The sequence below is a fragment of the Molossus molossus genome, unplaced genomic scaffold (genome assembly GCF_014108415.1).
Source record: "Molossus molossus isolate mMolMol1 unplaced genomic scaffold, mMolMol1.p scaffold_m16_p_16, whole genome shotgun sequence".
In the NCBI taxonomy this organism is placed as follows: domain Eukaryota; kingdom Metazoa; phylum Chordata; class Mammalia; order Chiroptera; family Molossidae; genus Molossus; species Molossus molossus.
The window spans coordinates 71371681-71391125 of NW_023425351.1; the positions used below are offsets into that span (position 1 = coordinate 71371681).

General features: G+C 61.9%; 1 protein-coding gene across 1 annotated transcript in view; it reads right to left on the minus strand.

The window, feature by feature from the left end:
* The window catches only part of COL22A1 (collagen type XXII alpha 1 chain), a 162382-nt gene that overhangs the window by 53758 nt on the left and 89179 nt on the right, over window positions 1-19445 (minus strand). The window contains exons 25-36 of the mRNA XM_036264164.1: window positions 18266-18319; window positions 17076-17129; window positions 13729-13773; window positions 13240-13302; window positions 12784-12837; window positions 10027-10068; window positions 8361-8393; window positions 5308-5361; window positions 5046-5099; window positions 4263-4316; window positions 2875-2928; window positions 1816-1869 (exon numbers count right to left, since the gene is read on the minus strand). Coding sequence (XP_036120057.1) covers window positions 1816-1869; window positions 2875-2928; window positions 4263-4316; window positions 5046-5099; window positions 5308-5361; window positions 8361-8393; window positions 10027-10068; window positions 12784-12837; window positions 13240-13302; window positions 13729-13773; window positions 17076-17129; window positions 18266-18319 — 615 coding nt within the window. The remainder of the gene's footprint in view (window positions 1-1815; window positions 1870-2874; window positions 2929-4262; window positions 4317-5045; window positions 5100-5307; window positions 5362-8360; window positions 8394-10026; window positions 10069-12783; window positions 12838-13239; window positions 13303-13728; window positions 13774-17075; window positions 17130-18265; window positions 18320-19445) is intronic.

Sequence of the window (19445 nt, forward strand, 5' to 3'; positions counted from 1 at the left end):
AGGGCTGCCTTAGAAAACTAATGACGCACGGGGCGCGGGAATGAAAAGGACATCTGTGGCTTTCGAGTCCAACCTCCCTCCCAGGGCAGGATGCCCGCAGTGTGTCTCTTACGGGCTGCCCTCCACTTCCGCTTGGACTCCCTCGAGAGCAGAGAGCTCACCACCTCCCCAGGCTGTTCAAGTTTCAGTGAGGGAGCTGGGCTTTCGGTTTGCTCCAGGCAAAGGCTCACAGTTTCTGACCACAAAGCCACGAGCCCCGTGGGGCGGCTCTGGCTGCAGGACACTGGGTGGGACCCCATGAGCCGCAGGGACTGCTTTTCCCAGGCAAGGCTTCCTTCCGGCATGAGATGTAGCAAGGATGGGCCAAGCAAGCGATGGGGCGGACTCTCTCCAGCCACTGGACACGCGTTAGAGCCTGCCCTGGCGGCCGGGTTGTACCACTGGGCAGCCTGGCCTTGGCCTGCCCCCTGGACTTGTGCTCAGCCAACCGCAGGTGTTTGGCTCCCTCTAGAGGGCAATGTCTACCTGCACATTGATTTTCTCTCCACTAACGAGGCCTCTGCAAACCTCTGACGTTCTGGTCGCCCCTTCGGGCTGCCCTACTTATCATAAGTCCTGGATGGAGCTCAGTCCTCAGACCTAGGCGGCAGAATCAAGGCGGAGTCGATGGTCAGCGTTTTCCCCCTCACTGACCCTGGGTTCTCATTATTGCAGTCAAAGATGGTATTCTCTTCTTGTCAGAAAATACTAATAATAAATAAGCACCCGCATCACTTAAGGGTTATGACTGAGCTTATGATCAACTAACACTCGGAAGCCCCAAGACGTTTCCATGGGTGCGCCGATCACTCTCCTCCATAACTAACATCGGCTCTGAGATATTTTACAACGGACTTCTCACCGGAATGCGAGCGTTATTATCTCTTATTAAATGTTATCAAAACAGAAAAGATTAAACGATCACTCCTTTAAGAGGTCCCAGGAGAAGTGGACCCGAAGGGATTTGCATGAAGGAGTTCAGACTCCTGGGTGCTGGGAGGGGCCCTCTGCAGATGATCCGTCAGAAGTGGGGGGGCAGCTGGGACACCTGTCTGTAGATGTGAACCCTGCTCCCCGGGGGAGACGGGGACAGCGCACCTCCATCCCCCGCCGCACCTGCTCTGTGCGGAGCCCATGCCATGTCAGTTCCTTAGTTAATCTTCACATCTGTGTCCCCGTTCCACAGATGAGAACATCAAGCACACAGAGGGTGTCTGCGATCAAGGTCCCCGGCGTTGGCACTGTGGGCATTCAGGGTAGCCTGGGGGGCACTGTCCCCTCCAGGTGAGGTTTTCAGCAGAACCCCTGCTCTGTCCCAGCCCAGCTGCGGTCCCTGACCAGCAGAGGTTAGAGAAAGGGAGCTGGGATTTCAGAAAGTTGTGGATCCTGCCCCTCTGCCTCTGGGGTGTTGGTGTTTTGGGGGACACTGGGTCTCTCTCCTTCCTTTCCCGAGGCTTGGGGAGGTCTAGGGCAGTGCTGACATCTGCGCTGAGCTGAAAGAACGCGGGATTTCGAGTCAGACAGACCGCTGACCAGCTGTGCATCGGGGGGGCCAATCGGCTCATCAAGGAGCCTCGGTCTCCACATCTGCCAAAGGGGGGCGTGTGGGATCCGCGCTCGGCTGCGAGAGTGACGTGGGAGGGGTCAGGCCCCCCCACCCCTCCCCTCAGACCGTCCCTCGGAGCCTGGTCCTAACCAGGCCTGAGCAGGGTGGCCCCTCCGTCCGGGCCTGGGATGGGTCCCAGGGCTGCATGCTCAGAGATCACTCTGTCTCACCTTCTCGCCACGCTCCCCATCTTTCCCAGGGGGGCCTCTGATCCCAGGGGGGCCCTGAGAAAGAAAAGTTATTGTCACGGTGGCCGCCAGAGGAGGGTGACCAGGTCCCTTTCTACTCAGTGACTGTAGCTCGTGCCCACTCACCCCATCCCTGACTTAACTGCCCGGAGGCCTGGAGCTGTGCCCCCCCGCCCACCGCAGCTGCCCGTCGGGCTGTTTGCACACCCATGCCGGCAGCGTTCTCCTGGGCTAGGACAGCCTGACGCTCTGGCCTGGCTGCGCTCTGGGGGGAAGGCAGGGCCGGGCTGGGGGACACCAGCGAGGCTGAGGGTGACCTGAGCCCACAGGCTCTGCAGGGGGTCCTCCCCGGCTGTGTGAATGGAGCCGCCAGAGGTTGACCTTGAGACAAGGCTCAAGGGCAAGTGTTCCAGGGATCACCACAGGCAAGTAGGGCGAGGGGGGCGGGGCGGACTCCCTGCTGCTGGGGCTCTGGGAGCCAGCGTGGGCATTTATGAGCCCTGGGCGGGGCTGCTCCCACGGAGCTGGAGGCCTCGTGCCACGTGGCTGGACACGTGGTCTCTAAAAGCCAGAGCAAACGCTCAGGCAAAGGGGTGCTGGCTCCTGGAAGCCGGTGGCGCACACGGTGTGGGGTGGGGGTGACGTGACCCAGGCAATGTCCCGGCAGCATCCACAGCAACCACTGAGGACCTGACCCAGCCTCCGGGGCAAACGGGGGATGATCACATCCATCCGGGGTGGCGCGGGTTAACGAGTCAGCGCGTGTTAGAGTGGGAACAGAGCCTGGCACCCACAAATGCCCCGTGTTCGTCCTCTAAACAGCTCTGACTGTTGTCGTCCAAGGCTGATGCCGAGCGGGCCGCCTCAGTCTGTGTTAGGAGGGTAGTTCTCTGTGGCCCGGGACTGGGAGCCACTGGGGTGCATCGCATGAAAGTCGACGTGGGTGTCTGCGGCGGAGCGTGAGCCGGCCCAGCAGTCGCCTCATGGGGGAGAGGCAGCGTCTGGGCTGGGGAGGCAAACCAGCCCCCCACAATGACTCACCACACTTCCTGGGGGGCCGCTGGGGCCGGGGGAGCCGACGGGACCAGGAGTGCCCTGTTTGGAGGCAGAAGTTTAGACAGGCCCGGGGTACTGACTATATGGTTCCCCACCTCCCTCCACACCTGCCTCGTACCCAGGCCCTCATTGCGGGCTCCATCTGCCCGAGATCGCCCTCTGGGTGAGATGAAACACCTCCTGCCAGCCCCCTCACTGGGCAGAGTGGGAGACAGGAGGGCAGAACTCTGGGAGGTTCCCTGCGCTCAGACTGGCATGTCAGGTGATGCGTCCTGAAGGAAGTGGACTGGAACATGACATGGGGGCCTGGGCAGGTGCAGGGGGGAGGGGAGGCGTCCCAGGTGGGGCTCCGTGGGGTGGAAGGTGGAGAGCGCCCGCCGCTCTGGAGGCTGCTGGGGCGACTTCTCGGCCTCCTGCCGACACCCGGCTTCCATCTCCCCCGGGCCGAGGCTGGTCCAGGACTGTCTCTACCACCAGGGAGGAGCCCGCCACCTGCCCTCTGTGCCGTCCAGTGTCACTGCCCTTAGCTGACCCTGCCCCACTCGGCCACATGCATAGCCTGGTCCAGCAGCACTTCCCCGTGCAACAGCGGGCCTGTGGGCCTGGCAGAGGGGACGCTGCTCTGACCACCACTGCGCCTGGGAGCTGGCGGGAGGTGACCTCATCCTGCCCCACGGGGACGCCTGAGCTCGGCACCCTGAGATGGACCTCTAGTCGCCCCGGGGTCAAGCACCAACCCCACTGAGACTCTGGCCCCAGAGGCCGGGCAGCAGCAGCCATAGGAGCATCAGAAGCACTTGCGTGAGGCACGTCTGTGTGCTCATGGCTGCACCTAGCGTCCACATGCGTGTGTGCACCATAGCAGGTGCGTCTGGACTTTAGCACATGTGTGAGTCACATATGTGTGCTCATGGCTGCGTCTGGCGTCCACATGCGTGTGTGCACCATGGCAGGTGCGTCTGGACTTTAGCACATGTGTGAGTCACATATGTGTGCTCATGGCTGCGTCTGGCATCCACATGCGTGTGTGCATCATGGCAGGTGCGCCTGGACTTTAGCATGTGCGTGTGTGGTGTGCATGTGAACTTGCTCCTCAGAGTCGTGCCGTCTGTAAGCGGGCATCTGTGTGTGTGCATCACCGAGTGCGTGGAAGGAGGGGGGGAGTGCGGACAACACCCCGAAACGCTGGGGCTGTGGTGGAGGCCAGCGCGGCTCTCTGGGTCTTGCTGCTCCAGAGGCCCCCGGCCTGGCCAGCCCCTCCCGTGCAGACTGCACTGTATCTGGTGCTGCCCCAGTCACCCAGGGCCATGAGCCAGGGTCCCCACTCTGTGACCCCCAGCCCACCCCGAGGAGGCAGGCAGGGTAGGACTCACCGGGTTTCCAGCTGCCCCAGGCACCCCGTATGCGCCTTCTTGTCCCTTGGCACCCTGCACGGGAAATTAAGGGGAGAGGTACGACATCAGCGGCAACACTGTCTTTGTCCCCATGCAGGGACTCTCGGGGACACCCTGCCCCTCAGAGTCAGGTGATCCAAACTGGAAACACGGGGAGGGGTGCGCAGGGGCCGCGGGCACCTGGCACTGCAGTCCGTCCTCGCCACCCCAGCGCACAGCACAGTGTGACACTGTCTTCCGTAGAGGGGGCTGGGGGACAGATGGCCCAGGCAGGTCACGCCCACTGCACCTCTCCAGAGACCTGAGCCCCTGCCCTGAGCCCAGCTAAGCCAAAGCCAAGGAAAATAACAACATACAAATGCCAATATATATGGAGTGTCCTTTCGACCGTCAGGGCTGGGATGGGGAGGGGTGCCTGCACCTGAGACGCCCTGAGGAGCCAGGAAACACTGCAGCCCTGAGCACGCTGCCCCGAGGGTGCAGTCAGGGAAGGAGGCCGTGGGCCCCGGGCATTCTCACTCAAACCCACACATTCGTGACAGAGCAGGGACACCCAGGGGTCCAGAGGCAGGCCCCGCCCTGGGGGAGCTGTGTCGGGGTGCTGCCTGGGCCTCTCCTCCCCTGGGCGCAGGCTCAAGGGCCCCGTAGCACTTGTGCCAGCGCCCTCTGGTGGGTGCTCCTGAAATGGCAGGCCAGCGGGGCCAGCGGGGCCAGGGAGGGACAGAGGGAAGGAAGGACAAGGTGGGGCGAGGGCTTTCTTACCGGCAGCCCAGGGGGTCCCGGAGGCCCCAGTTCCCCAGGACGGCCCTGTGACCCCTGCAATGAAACAAGCCGTCCATGAACCAGGTCCTCACCCTTGTTCTGTGCAGATGGGGCGGCGCATGGCATGGGCAGTGGGTATCGGCTGAGGTTCACAGATAGGGCACATCCTTGGCCCCGACAGAGGAGGAGAGGACCACATTCGGTTCAGCTGGGCTCCTGTGTCAGGTTGGGGGGTGTGGGGTGCAGGGCACAGGGCACTCACCGGCTCCCCAGGTTCTCCCTGGTCGCCCTTCTCTCCTTTTGGTCCTCGTTCTCCCTGTTGGTAGAAAAGCACCCGGCAGAGCAGATGGGCGCTGCCCACCCACAGACCCGGCCACAGGGCCCTGCACCTCCCCCCGTCCCACCAAGGACACCCCCCCCCCAGACTCCGGTCCATTCTCACTCGTCCTGCAGACCTAAGGCTTGCGGGGTGACTGACCCCCAAGCCGGGCCCCGCCCTCCTGCCAGGACACGCACGCAGTTCTCGGAGCCCCCCGGAGCCGGCCACGGCAGCACACTTCCACTTATTTGTGCGGTTCGTCCTGTCCCCTCCAGCCCAGAGCCCGGCAAGCAGACCGTCACTGAGAAATGGCACAGAGGGGACCCCAAGCAGGGTCTAGCATCTGAGTGAGGGAGCCTGGGCGTCTGGCCAACCGTCAGTCCGTGGAGAAGGCGGCACAGACAGACACGGCCCTGTGGTCTCCCCTGCTCCCTCTGACCCCCACCGGCCGATCTGGGGACGGCCCAGCCATGCTGCCAGCCTCCCCCAGGCCCTCGCCGCTCCCAGTGCGCGCCTGTGGGGCCCGGGCCGCTTCCCCCTCTCTGCAGCTTCTGTGGAGGGGACTCCGCCCAGGCCGACTGTGCAGACTGCGACCCGTTACGTGGGGTTTCTCCTCCCTGCTCCGAGGTGCAGGCACAGGAGGTGTTCCGCGGGTCCGACGCCATTCCTCCCTCTGGAAGCGCCGCTCCTACCAGCTCAGGAAAACGCACTCTGGCCCCATTCATCAGGGACAACACCGCGTTTCTAGCATAGTTTCCTCCTTGCAAATGTCCCCCGGTGGGGACTTGTGAAACCCTTTGGTTCTCGAGTCTCCAGTTACATCCACAAAGGTGGTGCTCACAGGGTCATTTCAGGTGGGACCGAGACACGCCTGCAAGGCTCTGTCGGTGGCAGGAAGACGGACTCAGCACCCACGAGTGGGCAGGCCAGACGCTCAACCAGCCCGTCCTGGGCCTGGAGTCGGGAGGCAGGGTCTTCGGTGCCAGGGCCACGGTGGGTGCTCCTCGAGGGTGGGTGCTCCTCGAGGGTGGGTGCTCCTCGAGGGTGGCTGAGTGCATGAGCATGCCCGGCTCCTCTCGCCTCCCCTTGCCCCATGGGGATGTCAGCCAAGTCTCGCTCCTCTCGGGGGCTCAGTATCGTCCCTGCAACCTCAGCCTTGGCCTGGAGGCCTGGCAGCTGCCTCTGGCGGGGGGTGGGGTCGGGCTGCCTGGAGTCTCCCGAGGTGGCTGCTTCTGAACCACCCGCTGGTCTGCAGTCACGAAGGCCCTCCGGAGTCCTCGACTGTCATTTCTCCAAGTCCAAGGCCGTCTGCCCCCCCTTCTCCAGCTAAGGGATGGGTTCCTTCGTCTACCTGAGATCTCAGACCTGCACACCATCTAGCACCTCCGTGTGCTCTCCACAAACCGCCATCACCAGGCTGCCTGGGCGCCCCCAGGACCCCTCACCCCCATAGTCAGGCAGTCCTCCCAGCCATGCTCCCTCTTTCCAGTCCCAAGGCGCACACCTGAGGGCAGCAGAGAGACAACACTTTTCAAAACCATCCGCACAAGCACCGTTACCATGGTGACAAGGCTGGGCCCAGGGAGATGGAGGCAACAGTCCACAGCGAATCTTTTCCCCCCAGAGACTCAACTTCCTTGCTTCGCATCTGAGTGGCTTCCCGTTCCTGCAAAGCTCAGGTCCTACCACAAGGTGTCACCACTGCGATTCAAAGGGGAGCCCAGGCAGGTCCCACGGAACCCGGACCGCGTTGGACACTTTCATGGAGCCATTCCTTCAGGGAGAGGCAGCACCTGCCAGCTTGTATCCGGCGTGAGGGGCTCACAGGGGCCAGAGGGAGGGAGACCCAGAGCACGAAGGGGTGGGAGGCGCTGTGTGGGTGCAGGTGGTCCTGGAAGAGGGGCCGATGGAGGGGCTGAGCCTTGAACCTCAGCAGCAGGTGGGACAGAAGGGCCTTTGGCTGACAACTCCGCCTCAGTTTCCACGTCTGAGGCAGGATACTCAGCTTCTCTGAGCCACGGGCTCACCATCCTTGAAGGGGGCACCCCCCAGGGGGGTCTGAGTGACACCCGCACTGTGCCTGCACCTGTCGTGTGAGACTCCCACGCTGTGTCCCTCTGAGTCCTCAGAGAGGCTGGGGCATAGCCAGAGCCCCCAGAGCTGGTCTTCCCCGCAGGCACCTCCTCCTAGGTCCATCCTGTCCAGTGACGGTCCCGCCCCCTCGCTCCCACCATGTCACCACGGAGGGGGCTCAACACCCGCATGTCCCTCGGCAGAGATTCCAGGGCTCGGCTGCCTGCAGCCCGCTCTCCGCGCACCCGGGGTGTTCCAGCTCTTCCAGCTGCACCCCTCCTGCCGCGACGTGGTTCTGCAGGGCTCTCCCGGGCACCTCCTGGGGCAGCCGGCCGAGCCCCGGACACAGGCCCACGGCCACTCATGAGGTGGAGGCCACACCCGAGGGCGCGCTTTCCGGCCTCACGGTCGCCAGGAGCTTGGGGGGACCCTGCAGACGCTTCTTTTCAGGAGGCTCTTCACGGGAAGAGGAGGGGGTTCCGGAGGCCCTTCCTCCCGCCCGCCCCCTCTTCACGGGGAGCCAGGGCCCACGCCCTCAGCCCTGCTCTGAACGGCTCTCAGGCCCGTCCCCTCACGGCACCGACTCCCGGGTCACTGCCCTCACCCACGGCCAGGGCTGCACTGCTCACGCGTGTCCCACGTCTCACAGTTCTGTTCCCTCCAAACCAGGGAGTCGAAGGCAGAGTCCCCGCCACCCAGGAGGGTCTGCACTGGCGGTGCGGAGGGGACCCCCAGGCACCTGCCTCACTTGGAGCCTGCCCCTTGCAAGGCCGGTTCCCCCCCAGCTGCCAGGCCAAGCCTGGCGGTGACTTGCACGGTGGGAAGAGTCAGGACCCCGCCGAGCCCCAGCCCCCAGGGCCCCCCGGGGCAGGGGGTCACGAGCCAGGGGCACTGGGCGGCCCCGAGGGGACCGCTCTACTTACTGGCACTCTTGGGTGCGGGGTGAAGGGGAACGTCTGAAAGAAAACCACAGAAAGGACAATGACGTCAGGGTTTTAAACACCTGCCCGAGCGCCAGCCAGCAAGTGCAGCCCAGCATTGCCCCCCGATGAGTAGTTCTGACCACGAGCACCGCTGTCTTAAAGCCCCTGGACGGTAAGACAGGAGGCGCAGTGGTCAGCTCTGGGAACCCTGGAGTCACGGCCTGAGCTCCAGCCCTGTCACCCCACCTGAAACCATGTGATCTCGGACATCTGTCAGCTTCCATGTCTTCGTCGATAAAATGGGAAGGAGACAGTCTCCACTCGGGGTGGGGGGAGCCCGAATCCATGCAATGAGTGCCTGGGACCCGGACCCCTGTCACTGTGTCTGTCAAACCGGCCAGGGCTGTGGTTTACCTAATTCTAAGCTATGGCCAGGTGGGCTGGCTGTGATGTTTCATTACAAGCAACACTGCAGGTACGTCCTCGTTCACGCCTTTTAAATGCACACATGGAAATACGACTCCACGGCAGATGCCAGAAATGGAACCTCTAAGGAACAGGTGGACACTTTTGAATACGCTGATACATTGTAACTTCTCAAACAGGCGTGCCCAGCTCGCCCTGGTGCTCCTTCCCTGCATGCCTGGCAGCATTGACGTTATTCGTCTCACACAAATGTATGGGCCACTCTGACTCTAACTCTGCTTCTGAGGTCCTCCTGACTCCCTGTGGGATGCCCGAGTCACGTTCGGATGGGCGTGTGGGTGGAGGTGACTGAGCTGCGGAAGAGACTGAATGCCCACAAAACCACCCAGTGGGCTCTTTGTCCCTCTGCGTCCAGGCCCCTCATCTCCCGGCCTCCACGCTGAGACAGCTCCCTTCTGGCAGGCAGTTGACTAGTGTCTGTGCCTCGGTCAGGACTGGACCGAAAGCCACACCCAGTGTCCCCGAAACCAAACATCAAGGTCGTGCGGAAAGGTTAAGGTGAAAAAGAAGGAAAACCCCGAGCTAGCCCCCTGCGCACGCAGCAGTTTCTGTCGGGTGTTTGTTAGTGACCCGCAGATGGCGCTGCCCCCTGGCGTGACTCAGTTCATTTCCACCACAAACGGACAAGACAGCCGGCACAACAGATATATTTTGGACAGGCGAGAAAACAGCGCTTTTGAAATGAAGGACTCTGTCTGAGACCACAGTGCTGGAGCGCGGGACAGCTTCGACTCAAACCCACGTCCTTCCTGACTCTGAAGCCCATGTTCCAACTCAGGACTCAACGCACACGCCTGGCCTCGGACCCGCAGAGGGGCGCAGGGGTCGGAATCCAGGCTCGTGGTTGTGTCCACACTGCAGTCTTCCCGGGACCAACTGCCAATTGCTTCTGTCCCTGGACCTCAGTTCCCCAGTGTGACGGGTGGGCGTGTAGTCTCAGGGACGGGCCAGTGTCCTGACACAGCACCATGCTTGCTGGGGACGATGAATGGACAAGCACGGGCGGTTCTTGGAGAAGCTTCCAGACAGTGGTCTGGGATTATAAAACCTGGGGGTGGGTCTGGCTGTTGGCCAGCTCCATTAAAAAGATGTTGGTAGCGAAGTGGTGTGTGCGGGGCAAGGGGGCATCCTGAGGCCTTGGGGATTGAAAGGAGAGAGGGTTCGAAGCAGAGGGACTTACAGTTCCAGGTAATCCCGGGGGGCCGGCTGGACCAGCTTCACCCTGGACGAAGAAACAGAAAACACGTGACCAGCAATCCTGCGGACTCTGCCCATCCTGGGGCACCTGTCCCTGGACAGCAGAAGCACCACCACGCGTACCTGGATGGATGGATGGATGGATGGATGGATGGATGGATGGATGGATGGATGGACGAACAGACCGACAGACAAATAGACAGATAGACAGACAGACAGATAGATAGACAGACAGACAGACAGATAGAGACAGATCCCCAATTATAAAGTACCCAGACACATAAAGCCTTACACTCTGAGGAGTATCCATGCTGATCCGATCACCTATTGACCACCCACACCAGCTGCAGCCACACCCTGGCCCCTGCCCCGCAGCAACAGGCCTCCAGCTCCCTGAGAGACCCCACTGGGCCCTGCCCCACCCCCTCGAAGGGGTCCGGCTGTTCTTAGGGGCCTGAGGGGACCACACGACACTCCTGTAAACAATACGGGCTTGAACCTCCTGGACCTGAACCCTAATTCCACCATGTATACGTGATTTGACCTCTCAGGGCTTCTTGTCCTCATTGTAAAGTAGTGATAACAGGACCCATGGCTCACAGCACCAGCTGGGACGTAGGTCACCATCCGCAGGGCCCCGAGAAAAGGAGACCCCTGGGCTACCACCCCGGGGAGGAACCACAGTGCATAAGCACGGTCCCCAAACCTCCCCTTTGCCCCGGCCACCGGGGGTCAGACACAGGGTCTCCGCTCAGGTCTAGGTCTATCCCAGCCCCTTGCACATGCTAATAAAGGACACATGAAGAGGGGCTTGGGGAGAGATAGGCCACCCTTAGAAGACGATTAAACTGCAAGAAAAAGTCGCCACTGTGTCATTTTCTGTCATGAGTCCTACTGCCACGTAGTATTCACTTCCCCGCCCTGGCTTACATTCCACTGCTAACCCACCTGCTCTATGGAGATGCTCGTAACATAGATACTTTGTATCCACGTCACAGGTGAGGACGGGAGCAGTGACACCCGTCCACCTGCCCGGCACACGGCGGAGCCTGGTCTCGTCCCTTAACCGCCCTGGGACAGACGTGGTCCTGTGTGAGCCTCGCTAGCTGTGGGAAGAAAAGCACCCAGGCGCCACCGGCCCGATCGGGGTGGCCCAGCTCCCTTCCGCATCCGCCGACCTGCTGCAGAACCAGCCTCCTCCAGGCCACCCCACCTCCATTGCAAAGGGCAAAGCCCTGCCTTGTGTTTTCCGGTCAAAGGCGGGAAGGGCCAGAAGCAAGAGGAGGCTGGAGGAGAGGCCTCCGTGCAGGGCCCTGGGACGGCCTGCAGGGCAGATCTCCTCCGAGCGTGGGCAAGGGGAGGCCCTGGGCGGGCGGGAGGCCGTCTGCAGCTCTCCGACTTGGAGGGCTTGGCTGGGGAAGGGTCTGTGTGCTCTGGAGCTCCTGGGATCCAGTCCCAGCTCCACCCGGAGCCGGTTCAGGGAGCAGGATCGGACCTGCTTCCCAGGGTGCCTGGGGCTGCCCGCTCAGGGTGGGCGGGGAGACGGGATGGGAGTCAGGCCTGGGCACCGCGCAGTCACAAGGCGCGGAGTTGCTTTCGTGTCTTATTTGGGCTGTTTTAACCAGAACGGTCTGTGAGGACACGTTTCTCTGGGGACACGGAAAAGCAGGGCAGCTTCTCTGGAACCCGAATGCGATTTGCTGTGACCCGGGCAGTTCTGCCGAAGCAATAAAGGGGGTTTTATGGTCTCCCTGAACCCTCTGCATTCGGGAAATGAGTGTCTCAAATAAAAACTGCAATTTTGAGAACTCCCTGAGAGCGGCAGGCCTGGTGGCTTCTTGCAAATCCCTTCCCATTCCCGGCTCTGTTTGTAGATCGAAGGTCCCGGCCTGAAGCAAGTGGGGGGGGGGGGCGCCTGGAGCCCAGACAGACACAGAGGAGGGAAAAGGAGAGCAGGGTGCTGGAGGGGAGAGGGTGCCCCCTCGGGAGACAGAGGGGACCTATGGGGGTGCTGGGTGGGACAGTGGGGTGCTGGAGGGGAAGAGGGTGCCCCCTTGGGAGGCAGAGGGGACCTATGGGGGTGCTGGGTGGGACAGTGGGGTGCTGGAGGGGAAGAGGGTGCCGCCTTGGGAGGCAGAGGGGAACTATGGGGGCGCTGGGTGGGAGAGTGGGGTGCTGGAGGGGAGGAGGGTGCCCCCTCGGGAGACAGAGGGACCTATGGGGGCGCTGGGTGAGAGAGTGGGGTGCTGGAGGGGAGGAGGGTGCCCCCTTGGGAGGCAGAGGGGACCTATGGGGGCGCTGGGTGGGAGAGTGGGGTGCTGGAGGGGAAGAGGGTGCCCCCTTGGGAGGCAGAGGGGACCTATGGGGGCGCTGGGTGGGAGAGTGGGGTGCTGGAGGGGGAGAGGGTGTCCCCTTGGGAGACAGAGGGGACCTATGGGGGCGCTGGGTGGGAGAGTGGGGTGCTGGAGGGGAAGAGGGTGCCCCCTTGGGAGGCAGAGGGGACCTTTAGGAGCTCTGGGTGGGAGGAGCGAGTGCAAGGCCCCTCTGGGGGTCCTCCCCCCCCCCCACCAGGCCAGCAGGTCAGGGCCCAGGAGGTCAGAGAAGACCCAGGGTGGGGAGGGCCAGGATCGTAACCCCGTCCCCACTTGACCCCGGGAATGGGGCTCTCTCCACTCCCACCGACCCAGGAGGGAGGGTTTGAAACTAACGCCACAGAGAGCAGGGTGGCGGCAGCTCCTACCTTTTCACCTCGGTCACCTTTCTGCCCCGGGAGGCCCAGGTCACCTTTCTCTCCCTGCAGCAAGGACAAAGGACACAGGAGAACTCACTGCCTGCTCCAGGGGAGACCAGAGCACCTCAGCCGGACGCTTCCTCCTCTCCCATGCCCGTGTCCTCTCGGGGAAGCCACAGGTGAGCCACCCAGGGGTGGGAGCACCTCACCCCCAGCTGGCACCTGACAGGCAACGACCCCGTCCCCTCTGAAGACACTACCCTTTCCAGAGAGATCTCCCTGCCCCAGGCTTCAGTCCCGGCTCAGGGAGCAGAGAGGCCTGACCCCTTCCTTTCCCGTGAACACCGGGGAACCCGACCCCAGCGCAAACCACCACCCCTCCCCCAGTGGACTCAGACCCAAACGGGGCTGCTTTCCACGGGCACTGGGCACAGGAGGGGCTCGGGAGGAGCTGCCAACACCTACCTGCGGTCCTCTGTCTCCCCTCAGGCTCGGGAACCCTGGAGCCCCCGGGAGGCCGGCCTGTCCCTGTGGAGACAAGGTCCTGCCCTCAGACTGGGCGGGGCCTCCGCCTGCCCCCACAGACCTCGGGCGTGGTGGGAAATGTGTAGAGAAAGGGGGATTCCAGAGAACGTGCTCCTTGGCGGCCCAAGCTCTCCCGGAAACCCTGTGTCTAACCCCTCAGACAACAGGTCACCTCCTTGCCACCTGTCCCGACATCCCCGAGTCTCAGCGAGGGGCCTCTCTCGATGTCACCATCACTACACCTGTCCAGCTGCTCCGGGTTCACGGGTGTGACCCAGGGCCCACAGGGACAGGGCACAGCGCACATGTGTGTGAAAGGGACGCAGTGACCCCCGGGACACTGAACGGCAGGCCCCGTGCATGCTGGCGGACGAAGGCCCTGAGTGGGGGAAGGGAAAGGTGAGCAGGCAAAGGTGTGAGCGGACAGACCTTCTCTCCAGGGCGGCCCGCCAGGCCTCGCTCCCCAACGTCACCCTGGAGAGAGAACAGACACCCATCAATTCCCATTGACATTTACGGAGACGACTGTGGCCCCCCGATGGCCCACACCCCACTCCTCCAGCCATGACCCTCTCTTCTCCGACACGTCAGTTACAGCCCGAGTCACAGGCCGTGGAAACCGAAGCGTTTCGCCTTTCTGGAGAGGGGGTTCCACGTTCCCTCGTGCTGGATTTTGCTTCCCCCGAAGAACACGGTGTCTGGAAATCCTCCCCGGAGTCTGAATAGGCTGAACCCCTTTGTTCTGAGCCTCCACAGTAGCAATTCAAGGCACTGCGGGGCCACCATCGGTGACCTACTCCCCAGCTCTGAGCCTTAGGGCGCCTCAGAGAAACCCAGGTCCCACGCCGGGTCCGGTGATGGAGAAGCTGCCGGTGGACGTGTCCAAGCTGAGCCCGGTCCCTGGCGGGTGTGGGCCTCTGTAAACGCGGCGGCCCAGGTGTGGGCAGGTAAGGGCCTCATGCCCCCTCCCCCACGGTGTGTTACAGCGAAGGCCAGTCTTGGGTGATGTCCTGCCAGACATCCAACGATGTTGTGAGCGGATCCCCAGCCAGTCTGCAATGGTTGGAGCAGGCTGGACGAGGTAGGCTGCGGTCAGGTTGAAGTGGGGCCACCAGACCAGAGGGACTTGTCGCCTGGTCCCAGGGTATCAGGCGGCTAGAATTCCCAGGTCCCTAAAAATCGCAGTTGCAAAGACGTATGTGTGGGGGAGGGGCTATTGTTTCTAACCGACCATATGTCATGAAAATCACTAACCTCTGGAATGACAATTTCTGCCTGACAGCCATCATACTAAGAGTGAATGCATGCTTAAAGGGGGGGGGGGGGGGCTGCTCACAAGGATTTCCCTGCAGCCACACCGGACCAGGCGGTAGTGAGGGCCCCGCCACCGCCACGCACCAGGGAGGAAGGGAAGGGCAAGAGGCTGCCCGGAGCACGCCCCCGTGTGGTCCTCCTGCATCTCTGCAGCGCGACGTGGACATTCTAGACGCACCCCGGTTCCCCGTCAACCCCGTGTTTACAAGCACAATTAGCAGGAACTGCTCTAACAGGAACTGCATAAATACTTGCCACTCAAACTGCCACTTTAAATCCGCTAGGACCGTGACACCTTCACAGTGGAAATCGCCTCCCACGTGCTGAGAACGTGAGAGGGGCTGAATTCGGTTAGAAAGCATTTCCGGGGACACCCGAGGCGTCTCCCGAATCTGAGAACCCCAAGCTGGGGGCACGGTGGCCGCAGCCCCGAGTGGCACTGGGATTCTCCACCTGAGCTGAACAGGCCGGCGCGTGGCTCATACAACCATCCGCCCGCGTGGACTCAGAAACCCGCCATCCACGGCGGAGCTGTCATCTCCTGGGGAGCTTTGTATCTTCAGTTGGCATTTTGTCAAAACAAAGTAATAAGACTCCAGGCCAGGTCTCCTAGGAGGCCGGAATATGTTGCCAGAGCATTGGCCCTGCAGGAATTCAGTTTTGGATTTTCTACGGAAATGTTTTAAACGAATAGCCCTAGCGACCACACGACATGACACGTGAGTGGCAGCAGGGATCGACTTCTCTGTTTGAATGTCAGCCACTAGCGTGGGTCAGAAATCAAAAGGCATGTCCACTGGGAGACGGGAGAAGTCCCCGGGCACGTCCGGTTTCCTCCGGGGTGGCTCACAGTCAGCGGCCTCTGTCCGCAGACCACGCGGGGAATGCGACGAACAGCTGCGGCTGAAGACCGCTGACTGGAACGGCCACGTGCCTGCGGGGACAGCCCAGAGGATTTCCCAGTTCACATCACCGAGCAGACGCAACCGCAAGGTGTGGCCGACCCCAGACCACCAACGTGGTCAAGACGGAAAAGGCACAGCAAACCTGTGCCAGGGCTCCGTCCTCCCGGAAAGGGCCGTACGTGCATCGGTCACTAAGTACCGGGGGTGGCCTGGTGCTTCCGAGATCGTCAGCCCCACACCAGCACCGCCGGGTTCCCGAGGACAGAGCAGGAAATGACCATTGTTACATTTCGATGATTTGGGGAGGATTCTAATAAATATTTTTTTAAAAACATGGGTGTTGATTTTTAAAACATGAAGGACCACTGAGTTGAGCTTGGAAGTGGTGTTTGGAGGATGCCACGCACCAACGGGAGCCCGAGGTGTGCTCTTAGAATCCGAATCAGGAAACGGGGTGTCCTGGGAGCATGGGGGGACATGCATCCCATACAATCTCCTGTCTGGCACAGTCTCCTCTAAAGAAACAGGTGTGTGCATGCACCACACCCTATGCACATCCCACACACAAGCACGCACACACGCACACACACTCCCACACACACTTGCACACACAAGGACACACCCACACACACGCACATACCCCACACACGCGCGTGCACATACACCCCCACACACACACCCCACATATCCCCCACACACGCACATGCACGCACATGCACACACCCCACATACACGCGCACACACACCCACACACACCCGCACACGCACACATATGCACACACGCACACACACCCCACACACGTGCACACACACACCACATATCCCACACACATGCACATGCACGCACATGCACACACACCTCACATACACACACACACACACACACCCGCACATGCACACATATGCACACACACACCCCACACACGTGCACACACACACACACACACACACACACACAGGTCTGGCCCTCTCTCACTGCGCTCTGAGCCCAGGCCAAACCTGCGACTTTGAGCCGAGAGCCTCAAGACCGAGGGACCCTGCGGCCCACCAGGAAAGCCGAGGTGAAGCAGAGGCTCCTGCAGGAGCCGGGGCACGGGGCACAGCCATCCACACCCAGCACTCGGGGTCCTCCCACCGTAGCAGGAACCCTCTCCAAAGGGCACATTCTGTGGCTCTGCCTCCCGACAGGACACTGCCACACAGTCCACCCCTGGAAGCCCGGGGTGGACTTCCCTGCCTTCAGGCTCAGTGCAGGGCTCAGCCAGACTTGGGGAGCAGTGGAAGGACAGGAAAGGTCAAGGGCAGCAGGGATCCAGGGGGAGGGAGGGGCTCCCCTCCAGCTGCAGGGGTCCCCTTGCTCCTGGGCCCTGCAGGTGCTGTGAGCCTCCGTTGTCCCGGTTCCCACCGGGTGTCTCCACCCCGGCTGCCGCCGCTTTTCAGGGATCCCAGCTGTTTCCCGCCGACCGCAGCTGACCCTGACTCTGCCCCGTCAGTGGGGTGACGCACGCCCCACATACACCGGGAGGAACGAAGGGGAGGGAGGGGCCGAGTCCATACCCGCAGGCCGGGCTTCCCGGGGAGTCCGTCCTCCCCTCTGTCTCCGGGCTGGCCCTGCAAGGAAAGCAAAGTCAGCTTCCGGGGCTGGGCCGAGTCTCCGGCTGTAGGGGGGCCCTGTGCTCAGGGGCTGTCCCCGTCGCTCTGCGTGACCAGGGGACCAGCATCAGCAGCTTGCGCCACCTCCTGCCTCCACATTCCACGCCTCTGCACTTTGTGTATTCTACGAAAACAACGGAACCGAAATGTGCTTTCTCTTATCAGAGGTCTGGTCAAGGGAGATGTTACCCCAAGTGTTTTAGAATACAAAGTACCGAGTTCGCCTCCTCTTTTGTCTTAAAATATAAGCAACACGGATGGAGAATGTTTACATTCAATGCCTGTACAATTAAGTTAAATCCATACTTCTTTTGTCATTAAAAACAGCTTCTATGGCCCAGCTGGTGTGGCTCAGTGGTTGAGCGTCAACCCATGTACCAAGAGGTCACTGGTTCGATTCCCGGTCAGGGCACATGCTCAGGTTGGGGGCCCGATCCCCAGTGGGGGGCCTGCAGGAGGCGGCCAATGGATGTTCTTACTCATCAATGTTTCTGTCTCTCTCTCCCTCTCCCTTCCTCTCTTTCTAAAATCAACATAGAAAAAAATGAAAATAAAAATAGAAAAGTGAGCGTCTAAGTCTGCCTATCGAAAGGGACGGGGAATCCCCCATAACATGCGCAGGCTGCCTGTTCAGGGCTGTCGGCCTGTGTGGTTGGGCTCATGTTTGCTACTGGAAGAATAAGGGTCATTTCTGCAAAATGCTGCGTGATTTCCGTGCGTTTCATTCGCGGTTTGCAGCCCAGGGACGCGCTTCCCGGGTTTGTGATGTTTCCAGCCTCGGAGCCTTTCCTTTGTGTTCACACCATTGCGACTCAGCGGAATGTTTTAAACGGGAGTCTCGTTATGTTGGTGAGAGTCTCTGAAAGCGTCCCCTCCTTGCCAATAAAATAAACACGTATTTCTAACAGATCCGTTTCCCAGCCCGTGGCTCCCAGCCTCCCCGGTACTGGCCCACACCTGGCCTTGGGAGGCCAGCACCGTGGAGAGCGACCCAGGGCGCGGCAATCGGCCGTGTCAGAACTCCTCGGCGATCAAACGTCTTTCCTCCTGTGTTTTGGGTTCCCAAGCTCATGCTGCCCCCCGAGAACACCTACCTTGGGTCCCGGCAGGCCTGGGGGTCCATTCAGCCCGTCCTTTCCTGGTGGCCCCTGAGCCAGAGGAACAACAGGCGTGAGAGACGTTCCGGGCAGCACTGTGCCCGGTGGCCAGCGGCCGGGAACTGAGGGTGCCGCTGGCAGGCCCCCCTTAGCCGAAGCCTGTTCCCTGGGGCCCAGGTCCTTGCACATCGGCTTCGACGGGGAGGAGCTCAGCCTCTGGGCATGCGGGCTGGCGGGCTGGCGGGCTGGCGGGAGGCCGGCTGACCCTGGCTCCGGGGGGCCCGTTCCTCCCTCCAGTGTCCACCACTCACCCCCCCGGCTGTCCCTCCGCACCGCCATTCAAAATGCAGAAGTCGCCCTACTGGTTTGGCATCGAGCGACACTTCTCAGGACACTACAGAGCACGCGTCTCCTCGTCCCTGCCAGGTGCCCCCCACCCGCCCTCAGGACGTGGCAAGGACAGGTGTCACCCTCAGGATGTGGCAAGGACAGGTGTCACCACAGCTGCTTCGCCCGAGCAGGGACCGGCTCCCAAAGGCCACGCAACTCGCTCTGGGGTCCCACGGTCAGGCCATGGCCTCCTCAGACCAGGCTCAGACTCTCTTCCCCCAGTCGCCTCTCCTGCATGTCCACCCTGACGGACCCTCTTCTGACGAGCCCACTAGACCCGACGGAACTGGCCTGTGCTCAGGCTTTTGCAGGGCACGGTCGCCGTGCAAGTTGCTGTGTGTGGCACCGCCAGGGCTCCAGGTTGGGGTCGGTCCCCTGAGAGCGGCCCCCGCAACCCTGAACTGATGTCCGACCCTTCAGTATTCAGCAGAGCTCGGGATGCTGGCGTTTGGCTTCACAGCCCTGTGCCCTGGGTGTCTCGGTCTACCGCCACCAGGACCTGTGGTGCATTGTCCGGGGGCAGCTGCCATGTATACAGTCTGGCTTACCTCCGTCACCCCTTCCCCCGGGCTGGCCCCTCCAGGGCCTGGGTCCCGCAGGCTGCCCCAGCCGGTCTCCACCGCTGGCCCCGCAGGGAGGGCCAGTTTTCAGGGAAGCTCCACGTGGAGCCAGGCCTTCCTGGGGGCTGCCGCCCAGTCTGTGATGGGCCACACCATGGCCACAGGGGTCAGGCCACGGGCCACACCCACCGTCCTGCCCTGGGGCTCCAGGCCACAAGGGCAGGAGA